The sequence below is a fragment of the Cricetulus griseus genome, chromosome 6 (genome assembly GCF_003668045.3).
Source record: "Cricetulus griseus strain 17A/GY chromosome 6, alternate assembly CriGri-PICRH-1.0, whole genome shotgun sequence".
NCBI lineage: Eukaryota > Metazoa > Chordata > Mammalia > Rodentia > Cricetidae > Cricetulus > Cricetulus griseus.
The window spans coordinates 103,861,533-103,887,863 of NC_048599.1; the positions used below are offsets into that span (position 1 = coordinate 103,861,533).

The window sequence follows — 26,331 nt, forward strand, 5'->3', positions numbered from 1 at the left end:
CAGTTTTATCGATGGTTACATAAAAATTATGCAGATATCTTTCCTCATCTTTTGTTTTAGAGATAGCATCATGTTAAGTAGTAGGCTCAGATCTGCCATGTCTGAGTCTACATTTCATATTAAATAATTAAATGTTGTGATTTACAACCTTTAAAATGGAAGTTACCATGAAATAATTATCTTCTTTATCAAGCTTATTATTATTTCATATATTTGAATATATTTGATGATTTATGTTATCCACTAGGCTTTTCATCTTCTAGTTTAAACACCTTTTCTGTTAGACTTTTTTTTTCTTTGTTTTTTGAGACAGCGTCTCCCATGCAGCTCTGGCTGGCATGGTACTCTTTATGTAAACCAGGCTGGCCTCCAATTCACAGAGATGCTCCTGCCTCTGCTGCCTGAATGCTGGGGTTAAAGTCCAGCACTACCATGTCTGGTTTGTTAGACTTCTAAAATAAATAAAGTCAGTTAATTTGGGAATAGAGTGACTAATTATATTAGGTGGACCCTAAGAGCATTTTTACTGGTATTCCATATTTTAAACATTTTACAGTCCTTACTGTTTTAATTATTTTATAAGCCTTAACATATTTTACAACCTGAAATTTCATTGACATTCTCCCCCAACCTCCCCAGGACAGAGGGTGCTGGGGATTGGATCCATGATCTCATGCATGATAGGCAAGCATTCTACACCAGCGGCATCCCCAGGACCTAGTTATAAGGACGGATCTTTCCCGTTGATTTGAACCAGCATCTCATGAGTTGATATTGAAATCTTTTCAGAATTAAAAACCCTGCAGTGTTTAGTTTATGTTTATTTAAGTTGAGCATACTTGACATGGGTTGAAAACTCTGAGGTCTTGTTGCTCCTTAGCCAAGAAACCCTGCATCTGTTTGAGAGAGAAGCTGAGAATCCCATCTTCCCAGTGACATCCAATGCCTCCTTTCAACTTTGCTATGTCCTCTGAACTAGAGCTGTTACCTTGAGTCCAAACTGCTAGGAGAGATCCAGTTCAGGGCCCCACCCAAATGCAGCACTTTCTTTAAGAAAAAGATATGCAAGACAAAGGGAATCCATTACACCATGGCCAGTTATGAGATGGATACTGTATTCATTGACTGTCGATATCAGAGAAAAGAACATAGTTGGAGGTGATTATAAAACACTAAACCTATGTTTATTAATTCTCTAGGATAATTGATAGCTACTGATGGCAAAACCCTTTCACTAATAAGATTGGCTTAAATTGGAAAATAATTTGGTTCTGAAGACATTACTAAAAAGGCTTCCTGCTCTCTTAACTTTGCTAATGACTTTTTTTTTTTTTTTTTGGCATGAGCTTCTGAATTGGTCTACCCAGTCTATGCTTGTTAAAGTGACAGTCATTTGTGAAACAATTTTCATAATAAATGTAAAACTGCAAGAAAGTGAATGATCTCGCTAGTGCATGAAGACAAGCAACAGAGTTCTGGTTGTATCATACAGCGCGACTGGTACCGTGTATGGTTCTTCATTGACAAGCGGATCACTAATTTCACTTACCCTAAAATATTTAATAGTTCAGTCTAATAATCATGGATTTTAGGGGGATTTCGAGGCTTTGTGGCAAGACCCTATTTTTGACACTATCAGCTTTTAATAAGGTGCTTTACTGCTGAGCTAATGATACGCTGTTGGTAGTATTTCTTATAGCTATCTTCAATACTCATATTCAGGCTAGTGTGAATGTAATAATCACGCCTCAATCAAACCATACTTAGTATGACAAATATTGCATTATACTGTAATTTAGGTATTCACGCTTCTGATAAAAGGCTTAATTCGACTCTTTGAGGAACCAGGAAAACACTATTGATTTTATGCTGGAATGTAAAGTAGCAGCTATTTATATTGCAAGATAGAAATCGCTTCCTAATTAAAATTAAATCAAGAGAAATTAAGAATCTCATGGCCTTATATGTAATGGTACACAATCTTAAGTGAAAAATTATATTTTGTATCAGTTATGTTCCTGCATGGGTTTCTGGGCACAAAGAGATTTGCAGTTCCTCTTAGTAGAAGCAGATGGTCTTGACTTTTTAAACTTCTCTTAATTCTTCTCTGTAGGAGCATTGCAGTGGATCGGATGATTCATTGTCAGTGTGACTGATGCGTTTTTCTTTTCCCTTTTAAGAAAATGTCAAGGAGATTTTTGGACAGACTATTATCCATCATCACATCCCTTTTAACTGGGACTGCGAATTCATCCGACTGCACTTTGGGCACAATCGCAAGAAGCACCTGAACTATGTGGAATTCACTCAGTTTCTCCAGGTAAGCACCCTTCCTGGACATTTGTATTGTCTAGTACGGGGGCAGAGGAGGTCCCTATGTCGCCCCACTCTTCATTCTCTTTCATTGAAGCAAGTTCTTTAAACTCTTGCAACCATTTTCTTTCAGCACATACTTCCATTTACTTAAGTACTCATATTATACCTTCTTAATTCTTCTACTTTTAGGTGTGTTCGGTTGGATTCTAATTATGTGAGATTAGAAGTTCTTTTACCTCTCACTGTCAAGCACAAACTTGGACAATTTCCACCCTCATCCTCCCCCCCCCCCCGCCCCGCCCCAGACAGAGTTTCTCTGTGTAACAGCTCTGTCTGTCCTGGAACTCATTTTGTAGACCAGACTGGTCTTGAACTTACAGAGATCTGCCTGCCTCCACCCTCATCCTTTCTATAGTCATGCCACAGTTCTGTTTAGATCAATAGTGATAGGAACTACTACAATTTCATAAATCTAGCCCTCCCTACCTATGAGCTCTCGATCTGTGGAGCCAAGAAACCACAGATAGAAAATATTTGGAAAAAGTTGCATCTATGTTGAATATACACAAACTTTTTTCCTGTCATAACAATAAAGCTTAATAACATCGACATAGTATCTACATTGAAATAGGCTTTATAAGTAGTGTAGAGATGATTTCAGATCATTTCGATTACTCACTGAGATGGATCAGTGAGTAAAGGCACTTGCCACCAAGCCTGATGACTGAGTTTGATCAATTAAACCCATGTAGTAGAAGGTCAGAACTGAATCCCAGGAGCTGTCCTCTGACTTCCTCATGTATACCATGGCATATGTGCATAGACACACATACATGAAATAATAAAATGTAAGAAATGTAGCTGCAACAGGCTATATGAAAGAGATATTTGAAGTATATGAGGGAACACAAGTAGGCTATCTGCAGAGAGTGGACCATTTAGCTTTTGGTGTCCACTGGGAGAGGACCATTGGGGTTGGGTCTTAGAACCAAATGCCTTACAGATACTGAGGGACACCTCTAATTAATAACTAGAACTATTAATTTGTTTAGGAGCTCTAGGCTTTGTTTACTTGTTTACTTAGTAATGTTAACTCATCTTGTTATTGCTTTTAAAAACAGGAGCTTATCTTATCAATTTCATATTAGTGGGACTGTCCAGGAACCTTCCATATTAAACAAAAATCAAGGGCCAAGTGTGTGGCTCAGTGCCTGGCATGTATGAGTCCCTGGGATTGGTCCCTACTATAGCAGAAGATAAAGAAAATAGGGGAAGGGAGGATAAATTTTCACATAAATATAATATAAAACTAACCTTTTAAAAGTAGACAGCTGGGAGGCCGAGGCAGGCAGATCTCTGTGAGTTTGAGGCCAGCCAGAGCGAGTGTCAGGATAGGCTCCAAAGCTCACAGAGAAACCTTGTCTTGGAAAAAAAAAAGTAGACAGTTTACTGGTTTTTAGTACATTAATGGCATTTTGAAGCCTCTGTCTTATTCCAAACATTTTCATTACCCCAAAGAACAGCCTGTAGCCTTTTAGAAGTTGCTCCTCATCAATATTTCTCTACCAGCTTCTGGAAACTACCAGTCTGCCTTTTGTTTTTTTATGGCTGTAACTATCCTAGACAATTCACATGAGTGGGATTATTTGATAGTCATTTTTGTGAGTCTTTCCTCCACTTAATGTAATACTTTAAAGAATTACCTATATTAGGCCAAATGTGATGGCTAATGCCTTTAATCCCAGCATACAGGAAGCAGAGACAGGTAGATCTCTTGAGTTTGAGGCCAGTGTGGTCTACACAGAGAGTTCTAGGTCAGCCAGGGATACATAGTGAGACCCTGTTTCAAAAAGAAAGGATTAGCCATATTGAGAATGGGTTATAGTTAGTGGTAGAGCACTTGCCCAGCTTGCATTGAGCTCAGGTTCAATCACTGGCACTGCAAAACAAAACAACCTCGAGGTCTGTAGCAGGGTGCTCACACCTCTAATCTTTGTTAGTTTTGTTGTGTTGTTCGAGACAGGGTTTCTCTGTGAAATAGTCCTGGCTGTCCTGGAACTCACTCTGTAGACCAGGCTGGCCTCGAACTCACAGAGATCCTCCTGCCTCTGCCTCCCAAGTACTGGGATTAAAGGAGTGTGTCACCACCGCCCAGCCACACCTGTAATCTTAACACTGGAGAGGCTGAGGCAGGGGTATCAGGAGTTCAAACAGGCATTTGCATCACACCTGTGTCATATGAGAAGACCTTGTCTTAAGAAAGAAACAAAAAGCCAGGTGGTGGTGGTGCATGCCTTTAGTCCCAGCACTCGGGAGGCAGAGGCAGGAGGATCTCTGTTAGAGACCAGCCTGGTCTACAGAGCTAGTTCCAGAGTTCCAGAACAACCTCCAAAGCCACAGAGAAACCCTGTCTCAAAAAACGGAAAAAAAAAAAAAAGTATGAGCATCAATTCAATCCCTACTACCCACACCAAAAGGGGAGTGGGCATGTTTACCTGGTTGACTGCCTGTTGTCATGGGGCTGTGTGAGGCAGAGACAGGAAGACCACTGGGACTTGATGGCTGCCAGCTTGGCTCCAGGTTTAGTGATACACTCTGAATGGATCAAGGTGGAGAGTAATAGAACAGGTCGCCTAATATCATCCCCTGGCCTCCAAGTTCTCTCTCTCTCTCTCTCTCTCTCTCTCTCTCTCTCTCTCTCTCTTTCTCTCTCTCTCTCTCTCTCTCACACACACACACACACACACACACACACACACCAGTTACCTGCCTACCTACCTCATCAACCATCAGCCCAGCTTCTGCCGTTTACTAACCCTGGAGAAGACTTAAAGGCTGACTGTCTGTCTGGAGAATTTAACAGAGGGACCCAGAGGCTGATGGAAGCCAATGCAGAACATGACCCTGAAAGAAGGAAATAAATTTCCAGTCTGTGTCTGTATCCATAGCAACTGTTGAGGCCTCCAGCCCTATTGCCTACTCAGCAATCAGAATATAAGAAACCAAGTCTCTCTTTTTAAAATTTTATTTATTTTTATTTTATGTGCATTGGTGTTTTGCCTGCATGTGTGTCCATGTGAGAGTGTTGGGTCCCCTAGAACTAGAGTTCAGAGAGTTGTGAGCTGCCATGGAGTGGCTGGGAATTGAACCCAGGTCCTCTGGAAGTACAGTCATTGCTCTTAACTGCTGAGCCATCTCTCCAACCCAGAAACCAAATTTCTTATTCAAAGTCTCTGTGTAGTCAAGGCGGGCTTTGAACTTCTCATCCTCCAACCTCCCCCTTGGGGTGCTGGAATTATAGGTGTGTGGCCATAGATTTTGCATTTCCAATGGGATCACAGCCTTTATTTGATTGTCATATCACCTGCACAGCTGTCTGAAGCTCTTGATGCATTGAAAGATTTAGAAGATTTGATATACTTGTCTTTTGCTCATCATCCTCCTAAGAATCTCTGGGTTTGAGGCCAGTCTGGTCTACAGAGTGAGTTCCAGGACAGTCGGGGATACACAGAGAAACCTTGTCTTGGAAAAAAACCAAACAGATGTTGTGGTGCGTGCCCAGAATCTCAGTACTTGAGAGGTAAAAGCAGAAGAATCAGGAGTTCAAGGCCAGCTTTGACTACACAGAGTTCAAAGCCAACCTGGGCTACACGAATGAGACCATGTTTTTTGTTTGTTTGTTTAAGATATGTACACATATGTAAAAAATAAAAAGGGTGAGTGTAATGATAAACCTTTCCAACAGACGCCTGAGTTCTGCCTGCTGCCATGTTAAGGTCCCAAGTAACACACAGAGACTTATATTAGGTACAAATGCTGATGGCCAATGACTAGGATTTCTTATCTGCTATCTCTGTCTTAAGTATCAACTATGATTATTAATCTATATATTTATAAAGACTTATCAAGGACGCTGGCGGCATGTGTCCATTCTTCTCTGGATCACATGGCGACTGTCCTTACTACATTTCTCAGAATCCTCCTTCTTTCCTAGTCCTGCCTAACTTGCTCCCCTATTGGCCAACAATGCTTTATTTATCAACCAATAAGACAAACATATACGCAGAAGGCCCTCCCCCATCAGGTGAGACTTCAGCAAAGCTTTTCATCTATCTGTCTATATATTCATCCATCCATCCATCCATTTGTGGGTGCTAAGAGTGAAACTTGGGCCTATTGTGTGACAGGTGAGCATTCTACCAGTGAGTCCCCTAGCCCTCTGAAGTATTTTGAATATCAGGAAGAGGTAGGTCAGTGGTTTGGTGAATGCATGGCAATGGCAGTGATGATATTTAAACATGACTATAGTTTCCAGCTACATGGATGGCACCTGAAAATACACACCATGTGTTGTGCCAGCACACCATGTGGATTCTGTCATGGGTGCCCAAGGCAGAAATATTCTGGCTTTGACTTTTGTATCGTCCCCTGGGGTACATTTTACTGTTTTCATTGATTTTGTTCATTACAACATTAGGTTTTACAGTAGTTTAAAACATCAGAGAGTTTCTGGATTATTCTCTTGAGAGTGTCCATGCCCAAGCCTGACAGAGTGATATAATAATAAGCACAGCTTGTACAGTTTCCTGTCTCTGACTTCCATTTCAGAATTAGGAAGTATTGCATTTGCCATTTGGTAGGGTTTCACACTGAGTTCAGTTTTGTTTTGTTTTTTAAATCATTTGGGGAAAAATTGGTGTCTGATGCAGAGAAAAGGAGAAAGACTGTCTCTTATTGCGACATTTAAAAGTGAAGAACTGAAAATGAATGTAAACTCTCAATTCAGGAAGTTCTCATGGATGGCAAGCAAGTAAATCATTGTGTATTGTAGCAGCTGGAAGAAAGCACTGAAACCACTGTATGCTTTGTTTTCAGTGATGGAAACTTTCCAAGTAAAATCCAAAGCGCACCCCCCCCCCCCAAACTGGTTACTGCCAGCTCTACTCCATTCTCTTCCCCAAGGAATGCCATGTATCACATCTGTCAGAAAACCTCCTAGAACAAATCAGAAGCTTGGTTGTGAATTCAGAGCTGTAGATTGCTTCTCTCTGTAGTAAGGGCATGCAAAGGAAGTCTGCCAGTCCTTCCTTTGCAGAACGTGTGCTTAGGATATGCTCCAACCATTTTAATGCTGTTTGTCTCTTTTCTCTGCAGGAATTGCAGTTGGAACATGCAAGGCAAGCCTTTGCACTCAAAGACAAAAACAAAAGTGGCATGATCTCAGGTCTGGATTTCAGTGACGTCATGGTCACCATTCGGTCCCACATGCTCACTCCTTTTGTGGAAGAGAACTTAGTCTCAGTAAGTAAGAAGACAGGCTTTTAATTCCCATTTCCCAAACTGTTTTTGAACCTCTGGGTCCTGGAGTGCCTTCTTGTGACCACATGGCTCTTAACTAGCCAGGCTTCATGTTTAGGAGGTAGAAGGTTAAACTCTGTGTGTGTGTGTGTGTGTGTGTGTGTGTGTGTGTGCGCGCGCGTGCGCGCGCACACACGTTTCTCAGTTTCTAGCTTCATCCAGAGCTACTGTCTTGCTCTCATGCATTTCCGAATTGTTTATTTCCATTAACAGTGTCCAGTCCAAGGGACACAAGAGTTAGTAGACAAGAGACCGTCATCGCTGTTTTTCAGTGCGTTCTTGCTTTCATCTTGGCTTCTATTACCTCCCACCCAATATTCGGAGGTCTAGTTAGGATGCTTCTTTCTCTTTGTGCCAGAGGGATGGTTACTGGCTCATGTCAGAAGGCATGGGGGAAGCGTGGGGCCACCAACCTCTGGAGTCACTGTGCTCTGCCCCTTCACCTGTGCGTTCAGACACAGGCCTTTTGTTCTGTCAAAGTTCAAGTCTCTCTCAGGTAGCCATGTGGACCCACAGCAAACTCGTGTCATCCACTTCCTTACCCAGGGCTGAAACTCTCCCCACCCACCTGCTTTCTTGTCCACACACGGTGTTGTGTGTACGTTTTTGATTACTGCTTGTTTGGGATGGAGGAAAGCCAGTGGGTACTTTTGCTGTTTCAGCTGAAGATCATTATCCCGACTTAGACTGGGGTAGAAAGATCAACTTCTGGTCTTTCTCTTCAGTGAATCTGAACTGGAGCATGTCACTCTCCCTCCACATGTTACCCCCCCCCCACACCCCCTCCCCACTTTTGTACTTCACCTCATACCCCAACCAAAGATGAAAGGAAGGGTGGAAAAGGAATCGGAGAGGGAAGGAGAGAAGAAAGGGAGAAAATCCAGAGGGAAGGATTCACACATCGCAGTTAGGGTTGAGGGATCCGTTTTGTATTTCCAACTTGGCTACGTGACTGTTGACTCAGTAACCAAATACAATCATGGTCCTCAGAGGAAAACACTAAGGGATCTGAATCCTGCTGGTATCTAGATTGACACTAATAAAAATAAAATCTCTACGGGGTGGGTGTAGAGACATTTGCCCATTGTCACTCTCACTGTAGAAGGTGAGGGGTTTATATGTCAAAGAGAAACCAGAGCATCACACTACTTGCAATAGATTTTTTTTTTTTTTTTGGACTGGGATTATTTTCTTGGTATTTCTTTGAATTTTAAATAGTGACAATTTTTGATCCCCTTTGCCTTTTAGCTTTTAGATTAGACTTTTGGAAACTGAACAAACAAACAAAACGAACACAAAATCCTTCTCTTTTGAGACTCCACCTAAATGATGGGCAAAGCGAGGAGTCTCTCAGCCTTCAGAGATGGTGAAGGCAGCTTGCCAGCTATCCAGTGTGAGCCCTGTGGCCTGGAAGCAGTGAGGACGTAACTTAATAGTGAGCCTTTGCCAGACCTTCTGTACATGTGGGGAGCATTTGAGAGCTTTATTTTGCATGATGCAGGATCAGAGAGCCACACAAACTATGTGTCTTTTATTGCTGTTGTTGTTTTCTGAGATAGGGTTTCCTTGTGTAGCTCTGGCTGTCCTAGAACTCGCTCTGTAGAGCAGGCTGGCCTCGAACCCTCTGCCTCCCGGTTGCTGGGATTAAAGGTGTGCATCATCACCACCTGGCACAAGCTAGGTATCATAAGTATAACAGTAGCTTTTAAAACCTTGAGAAAAGTTGATGTAATAAAATGGTCTCAGAAGCTAGGTGGTGCTCAGGAGGCAGAGGCAGGCGGATCTCTGTGAGTTCAAGACCAGCCTGGTCTACAAGAGCTAGTTCCAGGACAGCCTCCAAAGCCACAGAGAAACCCTGTCTCAAAACAAACAAACAAACAAACAAAACAAAACAAAAAAGTAATAAAATGGTCTCAGGGCTGGAGAGTTGGCTCAGTGGTTAAGAGCACTCACTGTTCTTCTAGAGGACTTGGGTTCAATTCTCAGCACCTACATGGTGATTCACAACCATCTGTAAGTTCAGTTCCAGGGACCTGACACCCTGTTTTACTTTTCTCTGGCATCAGGCACACGTGTGGTATATCACATGCATGTAGTCAAAATACCACTATCCATAGAATAAAATACTAATAAAATTTAAATGGTCTTAAAATTTAAGGTTACTAAACCTGGAGGGGAGGCTAAGTGGTAGAGTACATGGTAAATATGGATGAGGCCTTGGTTTCAATCTATAACATGAGAAAAATAAAGTCCGTGCTTGTGTTTTTGTGTATGTGCATAGGAAAAATAAATAAACAGCCTTGGGAAATATTCCCTATATTGTACATTGATATTTTTCCAGCACTAGCAGGCATTGCACAGTTAAGGGTCTTGAAGAATTCTGCTTAAATGGCCAGGTTTGATCTGCAGTAATTGTATTTGTTGTTTCTGACCTTCGCGGTGGATGAACCATGAACTCCAACTTCCAGATGTTGCTTTCTTCTTTGTGTAGACTTCCCTGAGGGTACAGAGTGCCCCATGTTTTAGTCAGACAGCCCCCTTATATTTATAGGCTGGTAGTTAATTGTTTTAATGACCGAGACTCCTCCGGGTCCACTTTGAGGAAAATAATAAATGCAGAGTCCAATCATCGTTTCTTACTTTGGAGTTTTAAATGTTGTGTGTTGTCATTTCCTAGGCTGCTGGAGGAAGTACCTCACACCAAGTTAGCTTCTCCTACTTCAATGCATTTAACTCCTTACTCAACAACATGGAGCTTGTTCGTAAGATCTATAGCACTTTAGCAGGCACAAGGAAAGATATTGAAGTCACAAAGGGTAAGATTTAAAAATTGATTGGGATCTTCGAATTTGTGCTTTTCATCAGATAGGTGTGAGGTCAGAAAGTCAGTTGCCACATGCATGTGCATGTTTCACGCATGCTCATGCTTCGAGTGGGCTCCGAACCCCAGGTGCACTTAATGAGATGCCGAGGCGGGAAGGCCAAAGTGCCTTTGACAGTTTTGAAAAGAGCCTTGGCCCAATCTGTCAAACAGGTCAGTGGCAGTGTGGCAGCAGCTTGTTTGTACTGGGAACGAGTTGCAAGCCCACTCTTTGAGTGAGCAGTGAGAGGATGTTTTGGGAGATCCCAGAACAGCCACCCTCATCTTGTAACCCTGGAGACCAGAGTGAATGAGCAAGAGAAGCGAGAGCTAGAAAGTGATTGTTTTGTCAGCAAAGTTGGTTTGTCTGTTCCTGCAGTTTCACCAGTTTTCAGGAATGCAGTGATAAGCAGAACTTGCATTTAAATTTAGTTTCAGATGTTTAGAAAGGTGCTAAAATTCTTTTGCTTTCCATTTATATTAGGCTCTTGAGATACTAACCTTTGTTTCTTTCTCTTCCAGAGGAATTTGCCCAGAGTGCCATACGCTATGGACAAGTTACTCCACTAGAAATTGATATCCTGTACCAGCTTGCAGACCTATATAACGCTTCGGGGTAAATCTTCCTGTGATTCATGGTGTTATTGGGGGGGGGGGGCGTTTTAGACGTGGCCTATGCCATTTCCTTTTACCAACAGCCTTGTCAGTGTATGGATTCCTAGCAAGAGAAACAGGAGGAGAGAAAGAAGACAGAGGGCTGGGGAGGCAGAGAGAGAGAGAGAGAGAGAGAGAGAGAGAGAGAGAGAGAGAGAGAGAGAGAGAGAGAGAGAGAGCAGGGAACAGAAGTAAAGACATAATGGGTTGGAGCAAAGAGAGCCAAAGGGAATGGAGAGGTTAGAGAAGGGGTTCATTCAGGGTGAGAGGGAAGAGGGAGAAGGAGGAAAAATGAGAAGAGCAGAGAGCTGGAGAGAGGGAAAAGATAGGTTTAATGTAGGCTTTCTCAAAGTGATTTGTAGAAATTTGGTGAAGTTTGTAAATTCATGAAAATAGGCTGCGGTTCATGAAGAATGTTGTACTGAGGAATGTCATATCCTTTGTTGATCGCTATAAACAATGGTCTTTCTGAGAGCGTGTACCCAGTGTGTGCTAGAGAGTATTATTTCCTTAAGATATGCCTCATATATCATCGTGCTTCCCTCAGACACAAGCCCAGATGTTTATGCTTTTGTTTTTTATAAGTTAAAAAAATAGTGTGTAGCGGGCCTTTAACGTACAGAGACATGCAAATCCATGTAAAGCCCTCATCCACAAGTACCCAATGGACAGGGCTAAAGAAGTGAATGGTCTGTTAAAAACCTGGGTTATTGTTGTTTTTGTCAGTCACATGTGGTATTTCGTTAAGTAATGGTGTCAGGAATACTAGACCCGAAGAGATGGCTCTGCAGCTAAGGTCACTGGCTCCTTTTGCAGAGGACTCCTTTGATCCCAATACCCTTTGGGTGGTGCATACCTGCCTGTAACTTCAGCTCTAGGGGATCCAACGCTCTCTGGTGGTCCCAAAGGGCCCCTGCACTCATATATATATATATATATATATATATATATATATATATATATATATGCACATATGTATTTGCATATATATTTGCAAATATATATGCAAATACACATAATTAGAAATAATTTTTAATACCTAGAGACTCCAGAAGTTGGATATGCCTGTGTGATTTATTGTCTTCTTGCCAGATGATGCATTGCTGGACAGGACATGATATTTAGTTGTTCAGCTGCCTTGTGCTTCCTGAGAAGTGTTTGGTGACGGGCACAAACTACCAGGCTGTGTCTTAGCCACCTAAAATTCACACTTTTTAGACAAATGTTTTGAGCCTCTTTCTTACAAATAAATGGTTTAATAAAGTCCTTCTCAGAATGTATTTATTTAAGTCAGTTTTGGTACCCATAGTGCTGCCTTCATATGATTCCAGACTCAAGGACTTTGAAGTATAGTGTGAGAGAAAAGAAGGCCCCTCCCTATCCTGTGCCTTCTCTTGAAGGCAGCCAACGTATTTATCCTTCTTGCTTCTAACCTTCCTTTGGAGACCCTGGGGACTTCTGCATTGTGGAGAGGGTTTGTGGACCTTCACTTTGGTGTGAGATGTTTCTTCACTGTTATTGTCCATTGCTGGAATTTCATTAGAGCCATTCCCTCCTCACTGACCTCTGGAGGGTTTTGCTTTTGTCATAAATAAGATCCGAAGCCTTATTGATTTTTTTTTCTCACTAAAAGAGTCATAAAAGGTGAATAAGGAAATGGCCCCTTTAAATGCTAGCTCTTCAGGGTTTGGAGCAGAAAGGCATGTTGCATGTGAGGGATCTGTCCCATCTAACAATTTTCTTTGCCACTTTCTTCCCTTAAGGCGCTTGACTCTGGCCGACATCGAGAGAATAGCTCCGCTGGCTGAGGGGGCCTTGCCTTACAACCTGGCAGAGCTTCAGAGACAGGTATGAGCAGCCTGTGACTATACTCCCCGTCACCATGCTGACATTGGTGAGAATGTCAAGCCTAAAGGTTCCAAGTGGGATGAATATTAAAGACTCCAGAGCTCCTAGCTTAGGTTCTGTTGGCTGAGTTATCACCCACACCTGCAGGAGCTATTTTGATGTGATGACTAGTTTTGGAGTTTCATTCTTCTAGCTTATTAAGATAAGGTGTTCAAACAGTGGGTGTGACCTCCTTTCCAGTCATTTGCCTAATCATCTTTAAAGATTAGTGTTCAGGCTACGGTTAAGCTGATACATATAGCCTTTTTTTTTTTTTTAAGTACAAAGCATTTTGTAATTGAAACAAACCATCCCTGTGATTGTGCTTAACAGACTACAAGAGGGACAAGGGACTGTAATTAGTGGACCAGAAAGATTTTTTCATTTAACATTAAATATAATAAAAATGGGGCCTATGTCCTGTAATGTTAATACAGTTCCATTTTGGATTTTCTAAATGTTCTCAGTAGAAAAAGCCAGACCCACGAGGTGACCTTCAAGACTGAATTTTTTTTTTTTTTTGCAGCTTTATTTTAAATGGAATCCTGGACTTCTAAAGCTTCAGTTGTAGCAGAGGTTCATGGGCCTTGTGGGGGCTGAGGTTTGGGGAAGAGTTGGCCTCTGCCTTCTGATGCTCTACTGGGCTTATCCTTGAAGAGCCTCTATTTCTCACTGCTCTTCATGAGACTCTGTGATGTTGAGGGAGATGGGGAGGGGATGTGGGAAACAGAAGGACAGAGGACAAGAGGGATAGTTCAGGACAGGTTGTCCCTTCCCTCATGTGACTCCTTGGTGAGCAGTCAGGGGTGAGCTTGCTGTTTTGCACCTCCGTCAATTAGGTTAGTGAGAAATCAAAGTGCTCTCCCAGGTATGGTGGTAAGTGCCTGTAACCCTGTACTCAGGAAGCTGATGCAGAAGGAGAGCCATAAGTTCAAAGCCAGCTCCAGCTACATGGCAAGACCCTGACTCCAAACACAACAAACAAAAGATGTCTTGACCGTGGAAAGGTTTGGTAGGAAATATTCCTTCTGCTTGAGCAACTTAGAATTGCTTCCTGAAACCAGTTAGGATTTCCAGCTCCACCTCAATGATAAATAAAACCTTTTTCCTCAGCTGAAGCAAAGGGAGAACAGCAAAGAGTCCTTTGGTGTCTTCATTTACAGTGCACTTTTTTGGGGGCATGAGGGAGATTAATATCTGTGATGAACTGCAGCTTAGCTTTTTTGTTTCCCCTTCCCCAAAATTCTTGCTTTCTGCTACCAGTTTCTTTTTTGTTCTTTTTTCCTTTTTGTTTGTTTGTTTTTTGGTTTGTTTTTTTTTTTGGGTTTTTTTTTTTTTTTTTTTTTTGAGACAGGGTTTTTCTGTGGCTTTGGAGGCTGACCTGGAACTAGCTCTTGTAGACCAGGCTGGTCTCGAACTCACAGAGATCCATCTGCCTCTGCCTCCCGAGTGCTGGGATTAAAGCTGTGCACCACCCCACTCAGTGATTTTTTTTTAAAATAAAATTCCATAGCATAAGAAAACCTTAAGACATTGAACTATTTAAAGAGTTCTTACTGAATTGAACTTTATATTTTATACTATGCATTTGTGAAAATTGCTCTTGAGTTTTGAAAAACTTAATTGTGAAAATATATTGTATAGTTACATCTCTATCCTTGGGACTTGGGGGCAACTCAGTGTTTGAGTGCTTGTATAATGTATGTGAGACCTCAATTCAACCATAAATGACACAAAAATTAATTAATAAACAAGTATACAAATACTTGTAATTGAGAAATAGTTCATTTAGCCTCTTCAGAATAAGCAAGGGCCAGCAGGATAGCTTAGTGGGTGAAGGAGTGTATTAGTCAGGCTTCTTCAGAGGGACAGAGATGATTTTATGAATATAAATATGTGGGGATTTATTATAGTGGCTTACTGGCTGTGGTCCAGCTAGTTCAACAATGGCTGTCAATGGAAAGTCTGAGAATCCAGTAGTTGTTAAATTCATGAGGCTGGATGTCTGAGCTGGTTTTTGGTATATGCTGGAATCCTGAAGAAGCAGGTTCTAATGTCAGTGAAAAGAATGAACTTGGCAGGCAAAGAGCAAGAGCTTCATTCTTCTATGTCGTTTACATAAGCTGCCACCAGAAGGTGTGGCCCAGATTAAAGGTGGATCCTCTCACTTCAGAAGGTTTAATTAAGAAAAATCTTGGGCTGGAGAGATGGCTCAGAGGTTAAGAGCACCGACTGCTCTTCCAGAGGTCCTGAGTTCAATTCCCAGCAACCACATGGTGGCTCACAACCATCTGTAATGAGATCTGGTGCCCTCTTCTGGTGTGCAGATATACATGGAAGCAGACTATTGTATACATAATAAATAAATAAAATCTAAAAAAAATCCATATTGATTATTGAAAATCTATTATAAAAAAAAAGAAAAATCTCTCACAGCTGTACCTAGCAGCTTTGGTTTTAGCTAATTCCACACATGGTCAAGTTGACAACCAGGAATGGCCATCACAGGAGCTTGCTGCTAAACCTGATTCCCTGAGTTTGATTCCTGTCTCCACCCTCCAGCCTGTCTAGCCCAGTCTGCAAGCTCTAGGTTTAAGAAAGACCCCTTTCAAATGATAAGGTGAATAACAGTAGAGAAGGACACTTGATGTCAACCTCTGGCCTCCACATGGCCTCACACAACGATAACAACTTCGGGAAGAATTTTAGTTTGTCCTCCAGTTGAAGAGACATGTGCCCCTTATAGTTCTCCTGAATGAAGTCTTTACTAGCTCTAATTTGACAAAGTTGTCCTCTGACTTCCATGTGTGAGCCAGAGGCATGTGTGCCCCTACACATCTCACCCATAACCAACAACAGTGAGTAAAATTTGAAAGCAGATGTCCAAGAATACTTGTAGTAGCATTAAATACTGTAAACACTCCAGATACTTACAGAGAGGAGGAAGGAATGCATACATATGGTGTGCAGTGAGAAAATTATTATTTTTTTCTGCTTGTGACAGGTTAGCCCTTGACCCACAGGTACTGGGATAAAAAGGTATTCTTGAGCATACCCATCTAGAAAATGTAACTTTGTGGGGTATGGCAGCAAGTGCCTGTAATTCCCATACGTGATGGAAGGAGGACAAGAGGATCATCAGGAGTTCAAGGCCAGCCTTGGCTGCATAGCAGATTTGAGGTTGGCTTGGGCTACATGCAAGAGTATTTTAGAAGTAGGGGTGAGGGAGAGAGAGGTTGAAGTTTCTTTTGTGTTCTGGGGCTTGAACCTACATATTAGGCAAGTACTCTACTCCAAGCTATGTTTGAAGCTAAAAAATGAACCCCACCCCATCATTACTGGCCTTGAACTCTTTGTAGCAGAGATTGGTCTTGACCTTGGATCCTCCTGTCTATCTCCTGAGTGCTGGGGTTACAGCTGTGTATCAGCACATCTGTTTCAGGAGTGCTGGGGATTGAACCCAGGGTTCATGCTAGACAGGCACTGTACTGACTGAGCTATGTCCCTGTCTCCCCAAATGGATGTTGTGATTTGAAGAAACTGTGTTAATAAAAGGCTGCAGAGAAAAAGATGTGCACATTTTTAATGCTTGTAATAGTTTGGAAGTTAAAACCAGGTTGTTTCTATGTGAGAATGGTCAAATGAAACCTTTTTCTTCTTTCAAGGTTGCCCACATTTACTTTTTCAACTGTATGGGATAAATGATCTATATGAACACCATTGGGCATCTCTCTCTCTCTCTCTCTCTCTCTCTCTCTCTCTCTCTCTCTCTCTCTCCCCCATGTGGAATTATATTAAAGCTCTAGGCTGTTTGCTGAAAATGAGCTGAGTTGTGTGCTCTGCTAGATCAGTGGTTCTCAACCTTCCTAATGCTACGACCATTTAATACAGTTCCTCATGCTGTGGTGACCCCCAATCATGGAGTTATTTTTGTTGCTACTTCATAACTGTAATTTTGCTACTGTTATAAACCATAATGTAAATATCTGATACACAACCCCCTCCCAAAGGGCTCGAGACCCACAGGTTGAGAACCACTGACCTAGACATTACTGGGTTGATTTCATTTTTAGTTCACCAATGCCGTTCCTTAGTCTTAGGATTTTGTCTCTTTGTGCAGTTTGAAGTCTCATAGACTACAAGTCTTTGATCCTGGATTTGTGACTACATGGAGGAAAACATTACAGTTTACTGATTAGTTCCACAAAAGTGAAACCTGTTCTCAAAAGGGAGGAAATCAGGTTTATATGGGAACTATTATTTACATTATTAGCCATTTATCTCATTAAAAATTTTAGATCAAAAGATACTGCAGTCTTCAATGAATCTGAGCTCCCTCATACTGGGAGTGGAAAGTATACTTACATTGTTTTATGGATAGAAACAAGAAAATAATTAAAGTCTATATATTTTTCCCTCTACCCACCTCGTCCTTCTGTAATGTCATGGCTTTGAGTTTCAGTCTTACTTTGTAAGGAATGGAGAGGGTTTGGAAGGTCATAGGTGTGACTTGGAGCCGCTATTTTGTGTTCCCTAGCCCTACCTTGCTCCTCTGACCACACGTTTAGCTCATATAGAACCCAGACACTTTCGGTAAAATTGACTTTAGCTACTCTTGTTCTCCCACCCTGGTAGGTGTTTGGAAGAGGCCTTCTCTCCATTGGATTGGCATCCTACATACAACAGCCTGGTGTAGGCTTGATTCAGCAACAATCCTGTCCTACATTTAACAACAACAGAAACAAACGAAAAACAAAATTAAAAAAAAAAACTAAAAATGGGAAAAAAAATGGACCTCTCTTGAAATGAAATCTAAAATCCTGTAGGGAGCCAGTTAAAATCATTTAAGCATCTCACCCTGTTTTGCTTTGAAAAACACTTAATTAATCTTGTGAAATATCAGCCTTCACAGTCTTGATCATAACTCTAAGGGAGAGAGTGCCTTTGCCTTTGACCTGTTGGCTCACAGTAGGTGATTTTTTTTTTTTTTTTTTTTTAGTGCTGAATATTATCTTTCAGCTTTAATGCTAAAAACTCAGTACATAGTCATTAATTGGGAAGACAGCTATAGGGACATTCCTTTTATGAATATTCATGAAGTGAAACCTATAGCATTAATTACATTAATTTGCATAGCTGACTACAAGGGAACCATCAGTTGTATTGATAACTAAGCCTTAAGAAAAAACACCCGAGGTAACCCGACTCTGGTACGTTTTCTCACAACTGCTATTTAATGGGAATGAAGGTGACATTTCTGTCAAAAGGCATTTGGGTATTTATAGTTTGAGATGTTTTAGCTCAGAATTAAAGCACAGAATAATCCTTCAGTTTTCATAGGATTTTGCAGGGCTTAGTAACATTCTTTGAAGAAGGGGAGTTGAAAGAAAAATCTGTATTGTTGAATGCAGGAGAAGATTCCCATGTGAATAAGGGAATTAGTGGTCACTTGGTGCTTCTTTGGGATCAGAGACCTATTATTATGAAAAGAACTTTCCCTCTCTTTTTAAGATAGGGTCCCACTTTGGACCCCAGTTTGCCTTGAATTTATTTTTTAGACTTTTGTTTTTTATGTTTATGGCTGTTTTGCCTGTTTGAATGTATGTATGTATACATGTACCCATGCATGTATGTGTATGTAGTGTTTGTGGAGGCCAGAAAAGGGCAACCTTGGAACTGAAGTTTTATGTGGTTGTGGGCCACTATGTGGGTGCTGGGAACTGAACATGAGTCCTCTGGAAGAACAGCCAATGCTCTTAGCCGCTGAGCCATCTTTCCAACCCTTGGCTTTGAACTCTTGATCCATGGACTTTTGCTGTCTGAGTAGCTGGGATGACAGTTTTGCACCCCCACGCCTAGCTTTATTCTATGTCTTTAAATCCAACTTTTTTTTTTTTCTTGAGATAGTCTCCTGTAGGCCAGATGGGCCTTGAGCTTACCATGTAACTAAGAATGACCTTAAAATTGTGACTCTCCTGCCTCCTTTCCCATAGACCTAGAAATCATGTCTGGCCCACTATGGCTTTAATTTATTTCAGTTTTGTTTATTATGACTGTATTTGTGTGTGTGTGTGTGTGTGTGTGTGTGTGTGTGTGTGTGTGTGTGTATGTGCACATATGGATCTTGGAGAACATGTTTTGGGAGTAAGTTCTCTCCTTCACCAGGGGCTCTGGGGAATCAAACTCAGATCGTAAGGCTTGCACAGCAAGTACTTCAGCTGCTGAACCATCTCATCCGGTGATGCTGCCTCCTCTCCTTCATTTTGAAAAGTTCATTTTGACAAAGTAGATATTTTATCCCTTTTTTTTTCCAATATCTTATAGAGCACAGCAGATATTTTCATAGTGAAAATACTGAGTTCCAGACTTACACATGGAGGTAGACAAGTTACTCCTGGTATAGGACCCGTAGACTAGCATCTGAATCACAATGAGATTCTCTTCATTGCTTTATCTTACTATTATCATAGGTTTTATTAGAACTGTGAATGTAGGAAGGACAGTAGTCATTAGAGGTTTTAGGTGGGAGCAGTCTTCTCTGGCCTGATAATAGTCTGAGACTTTTTCTCAAAAAAACATGATAAAGAGTACTGGGGAGGTGGCTCAGTGGTTAAGAGCACTGGCTGCTCTTCCTGAGGTCCTGAGTTCAATTCCCAGCAATCACATGATGGCTCACAACCATCTTTAATGAGGTCTGGTGCCCTCTGCTGGCCTGCAGTCACACATGCAGACAGAACACTGTATACATTACAAATAAATCTTTTTAAAAGAACATAAAAAGGGGTTGGTAAGGTGGCTCAGCATGTACGGGCACTTGCCACCAAGTCAGACAATCTTAGTTTGATCCTTAGATCTCACACGGTGGAAGAAAAGAACAGATGGCTGAAAGTTGCCCTCTGACTGCCACATGTAAGCTGTAACTCCTGGCCTTAGTGCATATACGGTGAATGAATGAGTGACTAGATGTTAAAAACAAAATATTTAAGAATTTCAACTTAGAGAGGAGTAATGCTGCATGCTGGTATGTTTGTTTACCTAAGAGTTTCACTCCTGGGAGAGTTAGAAGTGGGTCTTAGTGATGTAGAGCTTTCCCAGGCTCCCATGAGGCCCTGGAATCAATCCCCAGTACTGCACCCATAAGCAAACACAAACCTCTCAAGGATTATAATGTATTCCCCGGTAGCAGTCCATATGTGAAAATTAAGAAAAAGCTATTCTACTTTTTGCTGTGTATGGGTTTGGTTTTTGGTTTTTGGTTTTTTGTTTTGTTTTGTTTTTGCTTTGTTTTTTAGTTTAGTTTATGTTTTTGAGTGTTTGGAGAGTATATATATCTGTGTACCACAAGCATGCTTCTTGTCTTTGGAGATCAGAACAGGGCCTCAGATTCCCTGGAACTGAAGTTATAGGTGGTGCACCATACCTCCACCACCACTGTGGACACTGGTGACCCAAACTGGGTTCTCTGCAAGATCAGTGAGTGCACTTTAACCACCCTGTCATCTCTCTAGCCCCGAGGTATTCCTTTGTGGGAAAACATTAATATCCTGTTTGCTTCCAGCTTTAGGTTTTCTTTTTTTAAACTTGAAAAATGCTGAATTGTAGCTTTTTTCACATGGGGAATACATTTTCAGACTTTTCTGTTTTCCTCCTCCCACAGCAATCTCCTGGCTTGGGCAGGCCTATCTGGCTCCAGATTGCGGAGTCTGCTTACAGGTTCACCCTGGGCTCAGTTGCTGGAGGTGAGTGTCATGTCGCTGGCTCTTTCAGGCTGGTCTTGCTGTAACATTATCCCAGCAGATGGGATGGCTCAGCAAAGGTGCAGTTCATTGTTCTTGGGGGTCAGGGCTACGGGGTTTTCTGAAGCTTCTTTATTTCAGGAGGGCTTGTCATAGCATGGCTGTGGCCCTCTGGCTCCAGTCTGTCTTCAGCATAAACCCTCTGTAATGACGGGAGAATCTGAAGTGCATCACTGCACTCACCTTAATTACATCAGTTAAGGCCAGCGTGGAAAATGGAGACTAAAAACAGAGTTTATGGGGTCAGGCTAGGGGCAAGATCCGAGACGCAAACTCAAGAAATTCGTGAACTAAATGAACTAAAACAACCTCTCACAGAGAACCACAGTGGCTGGCTTGTGATTTTTGTTTCTCTGGCTTAAGAGTGTCCAGATATGTTGTTTATTTACTGAGAAGAATCTTTCCTCTCTGCTCACACAGAGAGGGTTTCATTTTTGTGTGTACATGTGTGAGCATGTGGAGGTCATGGTGTGCATGTGGAGGTCAGAGGTCAAGTTGGCCGGAGTTGGTTCTCTCCTTCCACTGTGTGGGGTCCAGGGATTAAGCACAGCTTGTCACACTTGGTGGCAAGCACCTTTGCCTACTGAGCCACCTCACCAGCCTGAGACTAATTTGACTTATATAATCTGCAAAGAAAATGTATAGAAGCTAAAATTGCTTTGTTGAGAAGAACCTCCAAAAGTGATTAAAATGCTCCCGAACTTTCAAAGCAAGCTGGAATCAGCGACTAGGACTTTTTTCAGCCTGCTTTAGAAAGTGCCAAGTGTGTTCTCGTTTTCAACAGCCCCAGAATAGAACACTCTAGTCCTGTGAAATATTTCAATCCCCCCGAGAAGTTCTAAAGCGTGACTGTAGGTTTTTGTTTGTTTGTTTGATTTGCAACCAAATTCTATACATAGAGGTAGGATGGCAAGGGTTTTTCCTCCAGATGGTTGTAGCTTAATTTACCAACATGTTTCAGTGAGCTAAACTTTAAAATTACAGTCACTTAGCTTGTGTACTGACATTTTATAGTTATGAAGGAGGAGCAGGCATAATATTTAGGCATTTAATAGAAAATAAAAAGAAATGATGCCCATGCATCATAGTTTAGTGTTACTAAAGGAATCTGAGAGCTGTTTTTCTAATGTGGTTGGTGGTGATTTGAGAGTCTACTTTCTAACACATAGACCAAAGATAACAAAGGCATCAAAGATGTATTTTAGGGACTCACACATGCTAGATAAGCACTTTGGCTTGAATCTGTGTTGTTCCTTGAAGCAGCTGTTGATGGGCTCGGCTGGTTGCTATTCTGCCATCTTTTTGGCTCTATTAATAAGTGAAGGAAAAATGTAGTATGCTGACTCTGTTTTGTAAGAATAGACACTATGTTTTATTTCTCACCCACGGAGATGAGATTTGATGTCCTTATGGATGCTCCAGATAATTGTGTTCCTTTTGTTAAACCTAAAAATTGTTCTGTTTGTAGCTGTGGGGGCCACTGCGGTGTATCCCATAGATCTGGTGAAGACCCGGATGCAAAACCAGCGTGGCACCGGCTCTGTGGTCGGGGAGCTGATGTACAAAAACAGCTTTGACTGTTTTAAGAAAGTGTTGCGTTATGAGGGCTTTTTTGGACTCTACCGAGGTGAGTAAGCAAATCTCAGCCGCTGAGGTTGGTGATTTTTCTGTCACTATCAGATTTAACTCATTCTTTATGGAGACCAATTAAGGATTCACCCCCTCCCCACCCCTTTTGCTCAGTTTCCCGGGTTGCATTCCTTCTGGTGACTAGCGATATTAGTCTGCAAACAGGTGTTCCCTTCTCCTTCCTGTTGTTTTTAATTCTTGGAATCTAAATTCCGTGTGTGTGCACGGGCCATCAGAAATGTAGAGGGACCTATACTAATTCCCCGTGAAATCGAAGCCAGGTGCTACTTGAAGGTGAGTTTATCCTCTGTGTACACTTGTTTTTAGCAGAAATTCCTTTTTTTTTTTTTTTTCTTTTCTTTTTTGTCTTTTCCAAGGAGACCTGTGATAAGTTTTTCCCAGTTGGGTCATCTGAATTTTTAAAAGGCAGGGAAACCCTAGGGCCCCAAGCTTCTCCCCGGCCCCCTCCCTTCCCCATGGCAGGCAGAGAACAGTATTTCTCTTTCCTCTCTTGGTGACTATTACTAAGCGCCCAGCTGTGGTATCCCAGGCTGCAGCCTGTTTAGAATTCGCCCCGCCCCAATGGGCTTTGTAGGGACTTGTCTTCTTGGAGAGAGGATGGCTTTCATCTACGTGTTTTCACGTTAGAATTTAGGTTTCCTTTGCGGGGGAGATTAATTTTTTAATCCCTTTGGGCGCCACTTGGAATTCTTTAAACACTCTTAACATGCTCCGGTCCCGGGCATTTATGTAATTTACTGTACATGTTTGTTTGCATTCCCAGGCTTATTAATCCCCAGCGCCTTCTAAGCTCTGTGGAACAGTTTGGCTTAGAGTTTTTCCTAGGAAAGAGAGACTGGGATTGAATAGATGGGCAGGGGAAGAAACACCTGTAGTTGGCATCGCATTCAAGCATTTAAGTGGACACATTTAGAGGCAAAGAAGACCGTTTGCATGTTTGTTGTGGGCGCTGTGTATGGAGTAAATAGTCTCAAACGCCCTGCTGTGAGAGCAAGTATAATGAAATTTGCTCAACTATTCAGAATGCTTTGGCTCTGCAAATCCCAGCTGCATAAACTTGTACTCCAGGGGCAACAGTGGCCACTATCCCGTACGTCCAGGGTTGGCGGAGCAAAGGCTTGTTTTAAATGTACTCAGCTCTTCGCACCTATCCGTCTTACTTAATAGGGGAATTACTGTTGAATGGCACTAAGGTTGTTTATTCTTTGACACCTCCAATATTTCCTTATTGAATAATGACCCTACTCTTAATTAGTGGTTTTAAGTTACAAAGGATGTCTATAGAGAACTATTAGAAGAACTCTAGCCATGCCACATGTAGCCTTCTCAATAGATACTTCTCGAAGATTTTTGTTTGGAAGAGCCATCATATTAATTAAGAGGGTGCAATATATTGAGCAGGGGAGGGTGCTGTTGACTTTATTGAGGATATCTAAACTGATAAAATGGACCCTTTAAATAACAGACTTTTATATTAGAGAGATGATTGTAGGAGCCCTTCGTGGAAGCACAGTGATTGTTGAGATTGTCATATATTGCTTAGAACTGGCCCATTATTCTGTCAGATGATTGACAAAGTTGTTGACAGATTAGCTAAATTTCTTTGCAGGCAACAATGATAAAATGACACAAATCAGTGCTTTATTAACATTCCACGAGCTTTAGGGAGGAAAGTTGTAAAACAAATACACATACTGACATGGTGGTTCTGGAGCTAGGTTAAAAGCAATAGGGTCTGATGATCAGGCAGACGTTAAGACTGCCATCTACTGATTTATTCTTTTAGACCAGTCTGCTGCCTGCAGAAGGTGTGCACCGGCTTGTGTTCGTTGCTGATAATTCAGTTTGACTGACAGTAGCCTGTATGCACATCTCCTTGCTGGCTCTCAACTCCCAGAAAATCACACATTGGCATCTCCCAAGGAGGCTTAAGCTGAAGAGCAGCAAGCAAGCAGGCAGACAGGAATATCACTCACTCCCCCTAGTTTTAAAGCTACAAGATGTGTTTATTGCTGGCATCTCTTAAAAAATGAATGCACCCCCCCAAACAAAAAACAAAAAACAAAATTATGCCAACAACTTGGTAAACCTGCATACTCTCAGAAGCGGAGCTCCATGGGCATCTGAAGATGGAGTGGTTTACATATGCCTGTTCTTTTCCAGTTTGCAGCCAGCCTGGGAAATGTAGCTTTCCAAGCATAATGGTTTCTTTTGTTTTGAGAAGAGTCTAAAAAAAATGCCTTAAGCTTGACATACATTAGTAAATAAAATAAAATTGGCATATGTTTTCACTTACAGAAGATACTCACAAACTGATACTAAAGGCTGCATTTTTTTTCCCTTTACAGCCGTGGCTTTCTTTTAAATAAATGAGTGTGGAGTGCTAGGCTTCTCTGGAGAGAAGATAGTCAGCAGCAGCCGCTCTCCTTTGTGCTGCAGAGAATGCCGTCTGTAGCAAAACCTGGCTGTGCTTAAAGCACACTGCCCCAGCTTCTCTCCAAGCCCTAAACAACAGCTTCTGCAGGGTCTGCATGCTTGTTACTGCTGCTGTGGAGGGCAGGGGGAATTCACTTACCGAGTGGAGAAAACCCAGAGGCTCCCTTCTTTACTTTAGAGAAGGCGTTGGATAGCGAGGTTTTATTTATTTGTCTATCTTTAGGGATGTTAAAGAAAAACATTTATAGCTTTGAGAAAATGGCATTATATTTGACTTGCAAATTGTATATGTATGTAATTATATAATATGTAGAGTTTTTACATATATTTGTGTAATATATATATAATTTAGGACTTTTTAAAATAATCCCTTTTCCCCATTTGGATGAAACCTTGTGATACTTGGTGGGTAACTTCTAGGGAAACACTTTCTTGTTGGACTTGTCCATTCACATAAAGACATGATCCTCTCCTTCTACCCAGGTCTGATACCCCAGCTGATAGGAGTTGCACCAGAAAAAGCCATTAAGCTGACAGTAAGTTTCTTGCCACTAAGCTGATGTCATTTACTTAGATTGTCGTGAAGCCAAAAACAAGATCAATGCTGGTGAGACTGGTACACTATCAAGGCACTTGTAAGAATTTTCACATATATGTAGACATTTGGTAAAATTTTACTTTTATCAAGTATTTTGGTAATTTGGAAATATGACAGTATGCCAGCAGAGGAGATGGCAGGAAATTCTGATGAACTGATCTTGTCTTTCTAATTAGGTTAATGATTTTGTCCGGGACAAATTTACCAAAAGAGATGGCTCCATCCCCCTGCCTGCAGAAATCCTTGCTGGAGGTTGTGTAAGTGTCAATCCTGAGTAGTTCTTGTAGCAAATATATTCCTCTAACCTTTTTTTGCGAAGTAGGTATGAAATATGAATGACATTTCTCCTTTAAACATTTTTACATTTTTCTTTAGTGTGTGTGTGTGTGTGTGTGTGTGTGTGTGTGTGTGTGTGTGTGTTGCATACCTTGGTGTTTATGTGGCATGGCAAGAGGACAACTTTCAGGAGTTGGTTCTCTCCTTTCATCATGTGGGTCCTGGGGATTGAACCCAGGGCTTCAGGTTTGGCAGCAGGCATCTTTACCCAGTGAGCCATCTTGCTGGCCCAGTATTTCTCATTAGCTCACAGAATTGCCTGAGAGGATTCTCATAGTAAGTGATGTTTTAAAATGTGTATGTATATATGGACATCCTTGGGTGTTATCCTCAAGAAAATTGTCCCCCTTCTTTGAGACAGAATCACTCGTTAGTTTGAAGCTCAGCAGTTCAAGCTATTTGGTGAAAGTGAACCCCTGAGATCTTGGCTCCACCCCAGG

General features: G+C 41.6%; 1 protein-coding gene across 2 annotated transcripts in view; it reads left to right on the forward strand.

Moving 5' to 3' along the window:
- Slc25a12 (solute carrier family 25 member 12) overlaps window positions 1-26,331 on the forward strand; it is an 86,554-nt gene that overhangs the window by 42,300 nt on the left and 17,923 nt on the right. For both annotated transcript variants that reach the window (XM_027420201.2, XM_027420200.2), the window contains 9 exons: window positions 2,181-2,320; window positions 7,471-7,617; window positions 10,352-10,490; window positions 11,057-11,150; window positions 12,952-13,036; window positions 20,733-20,814; window positions 22,340-22,498; window positions 25,441-25,493; window positions 25,732-25,812. In XM_027420201.2, coding sequence (XP_027276002.1) covers window positions 2,181-2,320; window positions 7,471-7,617; window positions 10,352-10,490; window positions 11,057-11,150; window positions 12,952-13,036; window positions 20,733-20,814; window positions 22,340-22,498; window positions 25,441-25,493; window positions 25,732-25,812 — 980 coding nt within the window. The remainder of the gene's footprint in view (window positions 1-2,180; window positions 2,321-7,470; window positions 7,618-10,351; window positions 10,491-11,056; window positions 11,151-12,951; window positions 13,037-20,732; window positions 20,815-22,339; window positions 22,499-25,440; window positions 25,494-25,731; window positions 25,813-26,331) is intronic.